This window comes from Pararge aegeria, chromosome Z (genome assembly GCF_905163445.1).
Source record: "Pararge aegeria chromosome Z, ilParAegt1.1, whole genome shotgun sequence".
NCBI lineage: Eukaryota > Metazoa > Arthropoda > Insecta > Lepidoptera > Nymphalidae > Pararge > Pararge aegeria.
This window is the reverse complement of record NC_053208.1, coordinates 12,458,792-12,476,169: the sequence shown is the minus strand read 5'-3', so window position 1 is coordinate 12,476,169 and position 17,378 is coordinate 12,458,792. Positions and strand designations below refer to the sequence as shown.

The 17,378-nt window shown below is 36.5% G+C and overlaps 1 protein-coding gene across 2 annotated transcripts in view; it reads left to right on the top strand.

Moving 5' to 3' along the window:
- The first annotated feature begins 378 nt into the window (after nucleotides 1–378).
- The window catches only part of LOC120636042 (roquin-1), a 30,517-nt gene continuing 13,517 nt past the window's right edge, over nucleotides 379–17,378 (top strand). For both annotated transcript variants that reach the window (XM_039907301.1, XM_039907300.1), the window contains exons 1-8: nucleotides 379–443; nucleotides 1,743–1,905; nucleotides 2,447–2,633; nucleotides 3,506–3,666; nucleotides 13,387–13,524; nucleotides 13,834–13,941; nucleotides 14,590–14,923; nucleotides 16,850–17,011. In XM_039907301.1, coding sequence (XP_039763235.1) covers nucleotides 439–443; nucleotides 1,743–1,905; nucleotides 2,447–2,633; nucleotides 3,506–3,666; nucleotides 13,387–13,524; nucleotides 13,834–13,941; nucleotides 14,590–14,923; nucleotides 16,850–17,011 — 1,258 coding nt within the window. In that variant the 5' untranslated portion in view covers nucleotides 379–438. The remainder of the gene's footprint in view (nucleotides 444–1,742; nucleotides 1,906–2,446; nucleotides 2,634–3,505; nucleotides 3,667–13,386; nucleotides 13,525–13,833; nucleotides 13,942–14,589; nucleotides 14,924–16,849; nucleotides 17,012–17,378) is intronic.

Here is a 17,378-nt window from a genome sequence, read left to right as displayed (position 1 = left end):
GCTATTTAGTCCAACGGCTGAGTCTAGCAATTCAAAGGGGCAATAGCGCCAGCATTTTGGGTAACATGGTGCCATAAGTGTACAGTTAGACGGCTTATATTTATTGTACATATTAATTTTAGTTAGTAATTATTAGTCTGATTTTGAATAAAGAATTAATTTGTAGATAACATTTATTTTTCATACAGACTGCAAAATTATATAAAAAAGTAACCGTGTTTGACGGACTGTATTCGTACTTTGTATCCTCTTGGTTCGGAGCCAACTCATTATCTATGGTACGTATTGGCACAATTTTACAATCCCGTAAAAAACTGTGGAGCTTTACCTATCAAGTTTAGTAATTTGTTAGTCTATGTTTATGGCTGCTGACTGATCATGATTTGAAGTGGGTAGAAGCTAAATGTGTTATTTTTGTGATGAGTGTTCGTGTTATTTATGAGGTAATCAAAGTATATTAAACTGCAATGAATTCCTTTACTAAAAGATAATAGTTTACATTGTTTATTGTACCGCGGCTTGTTTATCAAACTTTATACATGCTGCCTAGGTGGCAATTTTTTCATGTCAAAACTTTGAATTATTATTGCCTGTAGATTAACGAAAATCTCGTAAAAGTGCAACCATTATTACAAAGCTAATAAAAATATTTATTTTAACTTTCGCAACTCTCAATTAGGATTATATAAAAAATATCTTTTATGTCACCATCAAATTCAATGACGCGACGATTTTTATTAGACCACTGCAGTACCTATAGTTGGAGTAAAACAAACCTCGTCAATGTGATTGTGCTAAGTTTACATACACTCTGTTTATATATTAACTAATTATGACATATTATTTTCCTCATGACCATATTATTACAATTTCATTTGCAGTTTTACTTTGAACTGTTGTTTTATTGATAAAGATTCGTATGGTAGAATTTTACTAAAACGATTTGTTACTCAGAAGTATATAAATAACTTTCTGTAATTATACCCAATAAATCTGTGTATTTCTAACTGTACCTGCTGAAATGTTATTGCCATAGTATTAGCTTTTCTCTTCTGAATGCACAATTTACTAAGAGAAAACAGTACAGGTGATATATAAATAAAGACAGTGTACTTCCCACTCCGAAAAATGCTTACTAATGGAGAGTACATAGTTTTGAAATTGCTGCCCTAGATTGTAGGTCAAGGATTGATCAGTTATATACACTAGTAATTATAACATTTTGGAGGAAGTTATTAAACATTCAAACATCTAGTTGATTGCATCTGCAGCACTCTTTACAGTGAGAGTGTTGTTTTGGTTATAGTGCCATTGTTTCATATTCTTTTGTATTTTGAGTTGTTTACAGTAATTTCAAAATAAAATAAATAATGCCAATAAACTAATTTAATTGGTAATTATAAACTATTATTATCCAAAAACTAATTTGATTTAATTTCATAAAAAAATTGTTAATTTGAATTTGAGACAGACAACTTTTGCAATACCAAATTTATTCATGTTTAAATTCTCTTTCAAATACACCACACTATTCAACATAGCAGTCAGCCTTTCATAAGTGTCACATTAAAATGTGATACTTATGAAAACAAAATGAAGTAGCATGTTATATTTTGATTGCCTATTTTTAAGGTGGTGTTGCTTACGAGCTATGTAGTATGAACGAGTCTTCAAAAATCAGTATTAATAAGACTCACAGTAAGTATTAGAATTGTAAGAAAATATTTTTGTAATTTTTATAGAATGCCCATCCAGGCGCCGCAATGGACGGACTATCTAAATTGTCCGGTGTGCTGCCGCGAATTTGGCGCCCCGCCACGGAGCCCAATCAGTCTCGGATGTGGCCACACTCTCTGTGGGCATTGTCTTAAACATTTGCATAGAAAACAGTGCCCCTTTGATCAGGTTAGCTTTATTCTCTTAGAACTTTTTGACAAGCATTAAGGAGCAATCCAATGTATAGAACTTTGTACAATTAAGCTGCTGATACTAGGATAAATTCAACTATTGACAATTACATTCAATTTTAGTTTAATGATAAAGTATCATTGTACTATTCTATGAGTAAATGTTTATTTCCTTTTTAATGGAATGGAACCCCTAAAATATAATATTTATTAAACAAAAGGGTGAAAAGTATGTTTGTCTTTTACTCTTTAAATCTGGCTTGAAGCGCTCTAAGGTGATAGTACATGAAAGGGATGAAGCACTAAACTAGATTTTGTACCACAATCATAATCCAAATGATAGGATGCAACCTGCTGCAAAGCAGCAGAACCCAAAATCATACTTTCCCAATCTGGCCCTATGGGAAGTCATTAGATTTTCCACGTACAAGACCACACCAGAACAAAATGTGACAGTAGTAAAAAATGAAATTAATAAATTTTTTATCTATTTATGTAATTATTACAATAAATAAAATATATTTTATTAATTATTTTAGACAGTTATCCAAGCCGAGCCGGAAGAATTTGTTGTGAACACGGCGCTGCTACAGTTAGCGGGGTATACCCCGCCAACACAGCCCTATCATCCACCCTGCATACAAGCTCTACCAGAACATGACCGTCAAGCATATGATATCATTGTGCGATGCCTTGAACATCTCGCCATTTACCTTAAACTATGTGGTAATATGCATTCTTAAAAAATTTATACTGCTTTTCTTACTCTTGTTAGTTTACATAATAAAGTTCCATAGCCAAACTCATGAAAAAAGCTTTTTAACTTAAACCGAAACTAGAAATCAATAAAATCAAAATTTATTTTTGCTGTAAAAGTATCTCGCAAGAGAGAGTGAGTTTAAAATTAAAACTATACATTATATATAATATTTTATCTAAAAAAGACTTCATACAGATTACATAATCCTTCTTGGCGTAGCTGAAGTTTGCTCTATAAGACATCTGTGCATGGTAAATGTCATCGAGTACTGCAAAAATTTCTTTGTTCAATATTATATGTTTTTGACAAAAAAATATTGAAAAAACGTTTGATAAATAATGTTTATGGATGGAGGCACAACTTACGATACGATGTCTGAGGATATGTGAAAAAACTACTAATTTACCTATCATTATCACCCATACAAATAAATTATTGTTACTTGTTAGGAATTTTCTTTTCCTGTTACTTATTGCAACTTTTTTATTTCATTAAGGTTCGGATCGAAAAAATCCCAACTATTCACATTGTGACTCGATTGGGAATTCACTATAATAATTATTATCATATATTTATTAAGGCATCTGTAATGTTTATAAGTAGAGAATGGCGCTAGTTCTGTTCTATACAATTCTTTGAACTAATCTTACATCACCATCATGATCATCACCATTATCACCATCTCACATCACCACAGGATGTCCACTACTGTCTGTGTGCTGCCCTATTCATAAAGTTCTTTGTTGTTAAAGATGTTACTATATTGTTTGCCTGTTATTTAAGTTTGGTCACAAGACTCACTTTACTCATTTAACAAAAATTATTTGTTTGTGTACAGCAAGCAGTACCTCGGGCAATCGCTTATCAAGGCCAATGCAGCGAAAGTTGGTTACTCTGCTGCAATGTGCCATTACTGATGAGGAAGGCAGGGGCAGGGCGGCGCGTTCGGCGAGGTCCCTTGGAGAGAGGACAGTCACCGAGCTGATATTACAACATCAGGTTTTATATGATGCTCTCTTTAATCTAAATGTTATACAAACAAATAACTCTCGTGCAAAAATGCAAAAAGGGCAGCTTGTCGTTCAGCGGGCACAAGTCTTTGCTTTTGTAATCAGTCCCATATAGATGATCATGTGCTGTAATAAACTATTAATCTCTCCAGCCGAAGGCATGCGGCAATGTGCCTCTGTGACAGGACTCTCATAGAGATGATATTGAACGATAGTAATATATACATATAACAATGATTGAAACACTTAGTGAGTGAGTGAGTGCATTTTATCAGGCCGTTATTGTCCCACAGTCCTGATACTCTACTGCAATATGCCATCACTGACGCGCCTTATCAGCCCTATATTGGTAAAAAAATCGTACTTCATATTCAAGACAGGTTTGGTAAAATTGCTATTACAACAAATAACGAAATATTGTCAACAAAGAACTGGCTGCAGTACCGGAATGCTAAATTGTTGTCGGTTCTTTTTCGCCGAAAGGGTGGTAACTAGCCGCGATCGAAGTCTTTCACCTGATTGGGCTTCGAACTCTCACTTATGAGACCACAGCATTCGGCAAAGTGCTGGTCGTACCGGAAATTTTAGTTCATACTAGCGGACCCGCGTTCCTTCGTCCGCGAATGAGCCGACTTAAAAAATATTCGTATGTTGTCGCGGACTTATAGAACTTTAAAGAAACAACAATTCCGACAATTCCGATATACTTACTACATACTTCCGTCGTCTGGCGTAACGTTTACCGTTCACGCATTGCACGCATCAGAATCTCTCAAAAAGGATATTTTTTGCAGTTTTTCCAATATAAATGAATCCTTGCTAGATCGATTTATCGCCCCCGAAACCCCCTGTATACTAAATTTCATAAAAATCGTTGGATCCGATCCCGAGATTACAATTATATATATACTAGCTGTTGCCCGCGACTTCGTCTGCGTTTGATTTTGTATTTTTAAAGCATTCAGTATCGCTAAGCCTTAAATTAGTATAGTAGTATTATATATATATATAACATGTGACTGTCAATTAATTATAGAAAAATAATTTGCATTATAAAATTGCGACTATAATTAAAAATCTAAACTATCCTATCTCTTAAGTTGGAACAGACTGCTCACGGTGTGCCAATTTAATTTAAAATCGGTTAAGTAGTTTAGGAGTCCATCGCGGATAAACATCGTGACAAGAGATTTATATATATTAAGATATATATGTATATATGTATAATAAATGTGCTCGTTTAAAGATATAAGATATACAAACTAGCTTGCGTTCTGTTGCGTGTGTCTGTGATGCTCTCTCTAAATGAAGAGAACCCAACGTTGTCGCAGCTCGCGCATATGCGAAGTTGCCGATGATCAGATATCTCATACGTTACAACCGGTATTTCCACGCACACGCTAACTCGCATCATCATGGTGGGTATAACCTCTAAGATCCATGAGAGAGTTGCCCTATCTCCTGTGATTTAATATAATGTCAAGAAACAAAGCGGTGATAGCCTAGTAGGCTTCGGCTTTCCTTTCGTGGAGACCGAGTTCGAGCCGTGGTAATCACCACTGACTGAGTGTTCAATCCTTAGATTGGACACATCATAGGGCCCGATAGGCAGACCCTAGTTCTTGATGCAGGTTTGAGTTAATAAAAAACGTGACCTCAGCGAAGGTTGTATTTGAAGAAGTGAATGATATTGCATATTTTTGTGTGACAAGTTACATTGACAGATGACGCAAGGTTCACTGACATTGACATTAATTATATGCGTACTTGATGTTACACTATGGTTGTAAAGCGCGCCGACATGATTCCCCCTTCTGAAACACCGAGGGTGTTTAAGATGAAGTTTCCGAAAGAAAATCCGAGTCAAAGCTCTTCTGACGACTCCTCTAGTGGTTTTTATTTCCGCCACTCTTGTAATGCCATCAGGACCAGGAAATAATCCTACCACTCTGCCCATACGCCAGTGAAGTGGAGCGAGGTTGTCGTCTTGTAGAATGACGAGGTCTCCGACGTGTAGTTTGTCCTTATTAGTGCGCCATTTGGTGCGCTGCTGGAGCTCGCTAATATATTCCTTTTGCCACCGACGCCAAAACTGCTGCCTTATGCTCTCGATTCTCGCGTAGCGGTCAAGACTGCTGGTGCTGGTGCTGTCTTCGATCTGCGGCGACGGCAAACTTGTCAGCGGCCGGGCGATCAAGAAGTGCCCTGGGGATAGAGGGAGCATATCGTTAGGAGAGGAAGACATGGGATACAAGGGACGACTATTTAAGATAGCCTCCACTTGCGCAAAGAGTGTACTCAGTTCTTCAAATGTTAAATTGTTATTTCCTATGTATCTCTTTATATGGTGCTTGGCAGATTTTATACCTGCTTCCCATAAGCCTACGAAGTGAGGGGCGTACGCCGGTAAAAAAGAAAATTTAATTTGGTTGTCAGCTGCGAAGTCAGATATGACGGGATTTGTTTTCAAAAATTCTGTAATTTCCCTAGCTGCGGCAACCAGGTTTCGACCATTGTAACTGAAAATCTGAGCTGGTTTCCCGCGTCTGGATATCATGCGACGCATGGTTAAAATTAGTGCATCCTTGGAAAGGTCAGTTACGGCTTCTAAGTGGACGCATTTGTAACGGAAGCAAATAAATAAACACAAATAGCATTTAATCGTTTTTGCACCTCGACCCTTTCTAGTCAGCATCTGAAACGGACCCGCGAAGTCGATACCGACAGTATGAAATGGAAAGGCAGGCATCACCCGCTGTGATGGTAAATTTCCCATCATGGGGTTCAAAGTTCGACCTTGATGTCTCCTGCATAGTACGCATTCGCGGACCGTGCGTCTTGCCAAGCATCTTCCCCCCAGTGGCCAGACTGTTTCTCTGACCGAATAAAGTAATGCCTGAGGTCCGGCATGCAATAGGCGCAAGTGCTCGCGGCGAAATAATAATTTGGTAAAGTGATGTTTCCCGTCTAGTACAATCGGGTGTCTCTTTTCGTAGCTGTATGCAGATGAATCGAGCCGTCCACCTACACGCATGACCTTATTTTCGTCGAGAAATGGAGAAAGTGATAAGAGCTTGCTCTTTGTATTTATTGTTGATTTATTTGCCAGGCAAGTATATTCTCTTTGAAAGGAACACAGCTGACTAAATATAACAAGCCTTGTGAATGATTCATCTAATTCTATAGTAGTTAAATTACCAGTACGCCTTGAATTCGGATGTGTGCAGTTGTGTATGAATCTTAATACGTACGAAAAGCAACGACTTAATTTTGTAAAATTTGAATGATTTTCAAATATAATTAAATTCGGTTAAATAATGCTTGAGTGCACTTTTAATTCCGGTAGCTCTTGTACTATATTCGAATTTAAAATAGGCCAATGATGTTGCTCCTGGAGTAGGAACTCAGGACCGTTCCACCAAAGCGTGGAGTCTCGTAGACGATTGGCGTCTATGCCCCTAGATATAAGATCTGCCGGGTTTAAATTTGTTGGTACGTAACGCCAAGATGAACTCTGTGTGTTTTCACATATTTCTGCAACTCTGTTCGCGACAAACATTTTTAGTTTGGTCGGACTGGTTTTAATCCAGCCGAGTACAACGCTTGAATCGCACCAGTGTACGCAATTGGCTATAGGTGCACGTATAGACGTAAGGCAGGACGCGCAGAGCTTAGCGGCGAGGGGCGCCGCCGATAATTCGAGGCGGGGAATCGTCATCGGCTTGCCGCTAGGCGCTACCCTCGACTTAGCGCACAATAATTGAACGCTCGACCTACCGTACGCGTCGATCGTTTTTACATAGATCCAGTCCCGTATCCGCAGTGGCGTGCATTGCATATATGCAAATAAGCAGTGCATACCCTACCCTCAGGGTCTTAAAGAGCCTTCAGATAGGACCATTAAAGTTTTGTAATTAAAAAAACACTAAGTAAAAAATATATGAAAGCGCCATCTAGTAATGAGCGGCCAAACTTCTAGGTTAATTGTCGCTAGACAGGCGTTAGCGCAACCAGCGCGCGCGAGGCGCATAGCGTACAAAATAAAATCTTCTACTTCGTATTTTAATTTTTAACCGTAAACGCTAAACATTTACCTTTTAAAACACGTAAAAATACCTATATTATTATTTAAATCTCATGTTATCGATTGCAGGGTAAATCCATTATTAAGAATCACTCGACATATGACGCCCTCTACTGTTGCATAGAAATATCAAATAAAATAAGCACGCCCAAAAAAAGAATCGTTCTGCTAGATGTGTGCGTGCAAGTTAGTAGTGTGTATCGTGTAATGTTATAATCGTGCGCTTGTACTTACAAGATTAGCATCGGTTCACACAAGAACAGTTTCATTCATAAATTCTCTATGTATGGGTGTCTATAAGCACTGCTTACGGAAGTGGATAATCAATTACGTGTTTGATTTTTTTATGAATAAAATGATTTGCTTGGTTTGTTATTGTTGTTAACGGTCATTATTCTTTTTTTAGAATTAAAAACATTATTCACAAATGTAAATACCTTTTAGTGTCTTTTAAGAAAATTAAGGAACCAATATTATAGAGTTAGTCTTTCGTTTTGAAAATAATCTATGAAACCAAACGCTGTCTAAATTTTTAAAAATGAATAATTTAGGTTTTCCAGGAATCATTGGAAAGTGAGAGAGTTAACAATAAATATGGTTTCTATTTATTGTTTACATATCAAAATAAAATAGCGTTCGTACCCATACTTACAAAAAATTAAAGACTATTTTGACTAATTTCGATTGCAATATTATCTATAGCATATTCAATCGCCATTATTGTTTACCTTCGAACAATGCTGTATGGCGTTGGTGATAAATAAACGGTTCAAGTGCATAAATTCAGTAACTTTAACCTTTAGTAAAAGTTTGAGTAGTGATAGTTTAATGTGTTAAGGTTAATTTATAGTTTATTCATTCATTTTATAATGAAAGCATATTCGTGCGGTCTTTGTTTGGGTTCAGTGTGCCTGGAAAAAGTACTTAGAGAAAACTTTAATTTCTATCCCTATATCGTAAAATTAGAAATCATTCGCAAAGGAAGGAGTGTACCAATGTTACAAATATCCCAAAAAAAGGTGATAAAGTAACACGTATGTTTAATAATAAATATTACGAAAACTTTTCTTGGCAAAGCGGCTTTGTACATACCAATCTATTATTTTGCTTTCCTTTTGTTTTATTGTCCAATATACGTAAAGTGTGGAATGATAAAGGATATTGTGATCTTAATAATTTTCATAAAGACGCTAAAAAAATGATATGTTGGAAAAATATTATCATCATCAGTGTGCTTAGAAAATGCTGCCGAATGGTGTGTCATAATTTTGTGACGTAAATCAGGGTATGTACTTTTATTCAATTAGCAGTAGATAGACGATAGTATTAAATCAATCAAAAATATAACTTTCGTAAAGTAATTTGATTATAAACCGACATACCTATCTAAAATCTAAATTTTAATTTTACTTTATGTTTGTGCTGAACACCTTGTGCATACCCTGGGTCCAAGGGCTATGCACGCCACTGCGTATCCGAACATAGATGCGTCGCTGAACGAATGAAGTTCGATTGTAACATTATCTTTGCTGATTACGTATCGCGGAATTTGCATTGAATATAATATGTCTGTATTTTCTTGTATTTTTATGAAAATAGGGTGATGACACAGGAAGTAGCCTGATCGTGGTGTGAAGCTAGAAAGTTCTGAGCGTAGGCCTGTTTTAAATATGGTTGTTTGCGAAACCGCCTTTCAAGATTCAAGAATCTTTTCTTTGCCTGACTGAATGAGTCTCCTAAAACTGAGGGTGAATCCTTCAGAGGTAGCCTGACACAAAATCTACCTGACTCGAGGCGAGTGGTATGAGTCTGAAAATGCTGCTCACATGCCCTCTCGCTGTCACTCAATAGAGACCGCTTGGGCATCTCTTCTATTTCCCAAAATTTTGATATTTGTTTTTCTAAACGATCATCTAATGAATTACTTGATACGAAATTGCAATGTGTATGTTTGATTTTATTATTTAATGAAATTGGACCTGAAATAACCCAACCGAATTATGAATTACAAATGAATGGGCGAATTTTGCCTAAGGATTGAATATTGTTCCCTATGACCTCCCAAAATAGGTCAGCACCGATAATAGCATCGACTGGTCCAGAGATATAAAAATAGGGATCAGCTAGCTGGATATGATTTGGTATATCTATTTGTTTACGATCTATGTAAGCCTTTGGTATGTTGCCGGTCAACTCGGGCATAATAAAACACGATAAATTTGTATTGTAGTCACTGTGTAATGAACTGACTTGAACAAAACATCTTTCAGTGACGTAATTATTTGTGTTATTACCTATACCTATAATGTTGATATCTGTAGGTATCGCCTCTAAATTTAACCTCTCCTTAACTCGTTGTGTCAAGAAGCTGGACTGGCTTCCGCTGTCGAGAAGTGTTCGGATAATCTCAGATTTTGAGTTCTTAGGATTCGTAACCCGTATGCTAACTGTGGATAGTATAACGTGAGAAATTGGCTGTCTAGAAATATTCACGCTTATTTCCTCGACGGCGGTCTGAGCTGCGACTGTGTCGCTCGAACCTTGTGCAGGTGTAGCAGGTTCTTGATTTGTAGGCCTGTGAAGAATCATGGCATGGAGTTTCCCGCACTCCCTGCAGGTTCCACCTAAGCAGTCCCGGGTTTTATGGGTTGATCGGAGACAGTTCATGCAAAGTTGAAGTCTTTGAGCTTCAGCTATCCTAAGTTCAGGGGATTTGGCCAAAAAGGAAGGGCAAGTGTAAATAAAATGTAATTTTTATTATCTATATGTTCATATATGTATGATTGAGTATATATTAGTTTATTATTTTATATTTATTTATTGTATTTTTCTTATTTGTGCAATGTTGTTTATGTATTTGTATTTAGCTATTTGAATGTACGTTTATAATAATTTTACACCACCTGTCCGCTCTCTCTCATCTTGTCCTAATCCAAAGGTTGCCTGGCAGAGATCGCTACTTAGCGATAAGGCCGCCTTTTGTATTCTACTTCTGTCTTTGTATTTCTTTTGTTTTTTTATTTTCCTAACTTCATTGTGGTGTACAAATAAAGAGTTAAATAATAAATAATAAAATGATTACCCTTACAAACTATACAGCGAGTGCGATACCTATTAGTGTTGTTATTAGAGCTCGGTTGCGTAACATAGGAAAACACCTTGTTTTGCTTAGAATTCCTAGTGTAATTATTATTGCTACTGGGGCCAGATACTCCATGAGATGAAGTGATACGCTTGTTTTGAATTTTATGTTGATTAAATGATTCCAACACATCAGCGCGATCCTTTAAAAATTTATGAAATTGTTCTAAGGTAGGTATGTCACTTAAGGTGTTGCGATGCTCCTCCCATTTCATACTGGTTTGATTATCTAATTTTGAGCTAGCCATGTAAATAATTAACGTGTCCCACTGATCAGTGGGTTGCCCCAAACTGGACAAAGCGCGTAAATTTTTGCTAACACCATCAATTAAAGAACGCAATGCTTGTTCAGAGTTCGATGTTGAATAAGGCGTTGAGGTGGCTATTAATTAATTGCCTTTTGTTGTCGTATCGCTCGCATAATAAACTCCAGGCCTTATTATAATTTAAGGCGCATACTTCAAGGTTGCTTACGACACGCGCGGCATCTCCCTCTAAATAAGAAACTAAATAATGAAACTTGTTTATTGGTAATATGTTTGAATTTTCATTAATAAGAGAGGAAAACATTTCTTTGAATTGCATCCAACGGGATGCCGAACCATCAAAACGAGGAACCTGGATTAAAGGGAGTTTAAAACCTTATCCCTGAGAATTTCCGCCGCACCCTTGATGCGTGGAGCTGCTGTGAGCATCTTCAAAATTAAAGTTTTTCGAGAACCGAGTTAGTATGTCTTGTGCGAGTGACATGGCAGAATCTATTTCATTCTCGAGCTCTTCCCGAATATCGAGTTCGTCTTCTAGCTCTTCAGCGTTTAACGTCTCGATCTGACCTTGCAACTCACTGAATTCGCTAGATAAACATTCGAATTTGTTTATTTTTATCTTTAATTCACCTATCTGTAAAGAGTCTAAACTGGATGATTTGCTGAATTTTGAGATGTAGTTTTTAAACTTAGTCACGCGGCCCTTCACGCTACTACGTTTTATAATCAATTCTTTAAGGTTAGACATCTTAAATTGCAGGAATTACCAAAAACTAAAAATATGACGGTGGTTGAGCAATTTTAAAACAAAGAATCGCGATAACAATTTTGCTTACGCCCGTGTAATGCAACGAACTAATGAGTCAACGATGCGCTCGCGTTGCATCGGCGAATCGGTCTCCAGTCACAAATTTACTGTCCTAAATGGCGCGCGTGTTTTAATTATGTTGTATGAGCTATAAAATTATGGTAACGTAAGAGTGTGATTAATATATAAATGTAATGAGTGATATGCAAATTTAAATGAGTGATGTGAAACATGCGTAGTGGAGTACTATAAAAATAGTGTATGATCCTTGGATGATTATGGATATTTTATTTTTTATTTTATTTATTTATTTTTTACGTACTGGTAAGCGCAGCGTTGGTCGACCCCCAACGAGGTGGACAGACGACATTAAGCGCGTCGCAGGTAGCCGTTGGATCCAAGCGGCTCAGAATCGTGGAACTTGGAACTCCCTACAAAAGACCTATGTCCAGCAGTGGACGTCTATCGGTTGATATGATGATGATGTGATGATTTATTTTTTTATTACACAAACTACTAAAATTATAAATCTTCGCATCCTGAAACTCACATGAGTTTATTTGGACGCTGCACATTCCTCTAAAATTTCATAAGTTTATAAGTTTATCATATATTAACCATTAAATAGCAATACAGTATACAGCAGGTAGTACACTAATAAATCCAGTGTAGGTAATTCTGTACTGCGAGCCATCGCGTCGCTCAGTATAGATGGATGAATGAAATGGATGGATGATTGGATGAAGGTGAAAGTGATTGTGTTATATGGGTGTGATGTACGGGCACTTATCTTGAATCGTCCGACACGTGGATGGCTGCCGCGATCTTGTATTGGCCGGGCGACGATAAGCGCTGCGTCTCTTCTTCGCTGATGGCACTCTCTCTTCTGTTGAAGAGTCCTGTCACGGTGGCCAAAATATGTTCACATATGGACACACCATAGGGCCCGATAGGCAGACCCTAGTTCTTGATGCAGGTTTGAGTTAAAAACGTGACCTCAGCGAAGGTTGTATTTGAAGAAGTGAATGATATTGCATATTTTTGTGTGACAAGTTACATTGACAGATGACGCAAGGTTCACTGACATTGACATTAATTATATGCGTACTTGATGTTACACTATGGTTGTAAAGCGCGCCGACAAAACGCACATAACGCCGACACGGAGTTATGTGCGTTTTAAGTTAAGCACTTGTTTTAAACGGTGAAGGAAAACATCGTAAGGAAACCTGCATGCCTGAGTTCTCCATAATGTTCTCAACGGCGTGTAAAGTCTACCAATCCGCACTTGGCCAGCGGGGTAGACTACGGCCTAAACCCTTCTCATTCGGAGAGAACCCGTGCCCTGTAGTTAGCCGGTATGGGTTGATAATGATGTCAATAAATAACATAAAGTTTTCATTTTCCTAGAATCCCCAGCAGCTCAGTGCAAACTTGTGGGCAGCGGTCCGAGCGCGAGGGTGTCAATTTTTAGGACCGGCAATGCAAGAGGAAGTCTTAAAACTTGTTCTTTTAGCTCTAGAAGATGGTTCTGCACTTTCCAGAAAGGTAATTTTTTCTTTTAAATTCTAATACACATTTTGCATTAAGTTTAACGTTAAATAAATGAGATAGCATTTTTTTTAAAACCATATATTCATGTTACAAGGTTATAGCAACTGTAAGCATGTATTTTTCTACATGACCTTAAGAACGCATTCTTTGTACGACCTGATTATAAATTGTTATAATAATTGTTTAAGACTGACAACTTATTAAAAGCTTTTTGGAGATTCTATATTATACATCTGCTATGAGAGAGGAGGTCAGATGTGAGGATGATGATTATATTATTATAATACAGAATTATGTTTTCAGGTGTTAGTGATGTTTGTTGTCCAAAGATTGGAGCCTCATTTCCCGCAGGCTTCCAAAACTAGTATAGGCCACGTTGTCCAGCTTCTTTATAGAGCTTCTTGTTTTAAGGTAAACTAGTATTATTACAAGGCGAATTTTCATGATTTCCTCTACTATATTCATAATTTATTTACTGATCGTCTTGCCTTTATCGTACGTTGAATCGAATATATCGAAATTTAAGACAGATTTGTTGTTTAAGTTTTGGCATATTTTTTTCGACCAACCACATTCTCACGTTAACTCTTGGCGGTCCCAAGCAGAGTTGATTGTTTTTCTCATAAAATTATTTGTTATTTATTATTATGTTATAATAAAATATATTTATGGCATTTTATGTTCTCATAAATATTATGGTATTTTACGTTCTCATAAAATATAGTATTTGCTCACAATAAAAAGTTAAAAAGTTAAATAAAATAAAAAATGCTGTAATACCGATTTAGTGCTGACGAACTTGCGCGGGTCAGCAAGTAGATATATAGATTTAAGTCGACGAGAGAATGAGATTATATTACACTGTAATGTTGTATTTAACGAAAATATGTAATTATACTTTATCTTGTTTTTTTTTTACATTTATACTAATTATAGTCTATATCCGTCTCAATTTCTCGTAGGCTACTTTACAGAAGTTTTACTTCTGCCATGTGTGAATTGCACAGGATTTTTTTTATACCTATAAGAAAATTTTGAATTTCGTAATTTCCATTTTAGGTTTCCAAACGCGAGTGCGATTCGTCGCTAATGCAACTAAAGGAAGAATTCCGAACGTATGATTCCCTGCGCCGCGAACATGATGCGCAAATAGTACAAATAGCTACTGAAGCCGGCCTGCGAATCGCTCCTGACCAATGGAGCGCTTTACTGTATGGAGACACGGCCCATAAGAGTCACATGCAAAGTATAATTGATAAACTTCAAACACCACAATCGTTCGCGCAGTCGGTTCAGGAGCTGTTCATAGCGTTGCAGAGGACTTGGGACCCGGCGCAACTGGTCGTCATGAGTATGCATCTCGATCGACTTGCGAATATTGACGCTAGTCCCGGTGAGTTATATATGTACTTTAGGAAAATATATATCTTTTGAGATACTTTTGCCTGATCTGAAAATCTTCTCTCAAATGTATGAACCGACTACTTACTTACTAAAAAAAATGTGGTTTTTATTAAGTAAGTAAGTAGTCCCTGGTTTGATCCTCTGGATGGGGCAATTTGTTAATTTTGTATTTCTGAATTTTCCCTAGTCTTGTCTGAAGGAAGGCTTCGGCCGTGGTTAGTACCGACAAAAAGGTATCGCTTCGTTTAGCGTTCCGGTACGATGTCGCGTAGAAACCGATTTGAGTATAGGTTTAATATTACTGCCAAACCCCTAAACAGGTTAGCCCGTTACCATCTTAGACTGCATCACCACTTACCATCAGGTGATATTGCAGGCAATGGCTTACTTGTAGTCGAATACAGAATAAAAGTTAAATATTATGTGTCTAAGTTAAAATATTTACAAATTAAAGCTGTTTACTAAGTTATAACACTAAACAGATACTGTTAAATAATATATTTCGCGCTCTTCTAAGTATGTATAGAATTATATATTTTAAATAACTACGTAAATAAACGAATAGGTAGGAATATGAAATTATGCTTTTAGACGAATATTTATAATTTAAACGTTTCAAAGATAGTAGAAGTGTTTAGAGTCTGCTGGATATTTGACGTCGCTATTTACTTGTGGGAACAAGATGTATAATCATATAGACGGCGCTATCAATCATTTCTCCCATGAGGTGAGTTTAACTCTCAAATATCGCTGGAGGATCAAAGTAAAAATAATATCTAATTCCCTTTTTGAGACAAGTATCGTAGTATCGTATGCTGCTTTTAAACAAATGTTCTTCAACAACTGTTAAGAGTTTTTAGAATATTTTAACTAATTTTATAAACTAAAAATCTTTCCTAATTTTGCCACGCTAATCGGGAGTCTTCACCACTTATTTTTGCCTTCACTCTACTTCTTCCTTATTTTATTTATTTTTTATATTTACTCTTTATTTTTACACCATATCAAGTTAAAGATACATGCAAGAAAAAAGACACATAAAAATAGGAGCAGAATACAAAAGCCGGCCTTATGCTTAGTAGCGATCTCTGCCAGGCAACCTTAGAATTAGGAAAAAGAGGAGAACAAAGTTTATGTGGTACAAAATAGAAAAATGCATAAATACGAATAACTAAATACTAATACATAAACTATTATACACAAATGCATCTAACACATAATAAATATTTAGAAACAAACGTGTGTGTTCTTATGTACACGGGCTAGAAGTTATACTTCTTTGGTATAACAAGCTAAAAATCTTTTCAAAACTTATCTTTCGCACTTAGAAAAACTTACGTTTGTAGAAAAAACTACAAAAAAAGTTATTTAATACATTGATAGTTTTATTATAATGCATTATCTAGTTAAATAAAGTTTATTCAAATATAACATAAAAAAAAAATTCTTCATAATGAATTTAAAGGAACATAATAAACATAAATAAATTTGGAATACTAGTAGACTCATTATCGGACAACAAAGTTTCACTCAACATCAAAATTTGAGCTTTTTGTACAATTGAAAGTGTACACTGTCAAACCTTATAGCTAACTTCAGGGTGTCGGTTGTTTGTGACGGTGTGCGCGCGCATCGTAAAAATTTACTCTCATCATTTTTCCCTAACGCGCCAATAGAAGTATAACTTCAAAAACCTTCTTGCTTGAAATTTTTTTTGGTCTCCCGCTACTTCTCCATGACCATATCATGCTAGTCTGTAATATATTATATACACTATACATCCGCACACTATAGTTTGTCGATACTACTCATTCGAATACCTTACTCCGTAACGATACGGAACCCTCATTAGGCGTGACAAACACATATAATGCATTTAGAACATGTATAATTTTTACTTAAATTTTTAATATAGATGCAAAGTGCCCTACCTGGCAACAGTTGGCTGAAGTGATAACCTCGATTAAGGAAGTTGTATCCGGCCTGATCCATTATCTACAGCAGCAAGCGACGTGTCGCGATTCTAACCATAACCAGAAGCATAGCCTTCAAGACAGGTGCTGTGAACCATCCACTAGTGAGTTTTATATTTATATATTCTATAGTAGCAGCTTGTGCAGTCGCAATAAGACGGGGGCTATGTTTGTTTATATCCAGCATGCATATACGGCTCCACATCGACCTTCCTGGATGGTCTTTGGAACCAGCTTTAGTTACAGATACTTCAGTGTTTTTTTTTAATGTAACAGTTTTCAATAAAAAAGTTTGTGTTGCGACTTTAGTATACACATAAAAAGCTACAATTCTTCAGCGCACATGTTTATTTATACATTCAATTAATATTGAATTGATTTAAACAATCATGATATCAACCCTTTACCGGCCCGGGTAAAGGTCGTAGTCTACCACGCTGGTCCAGTGTGGATTGGTTGGATTTCTTGGAA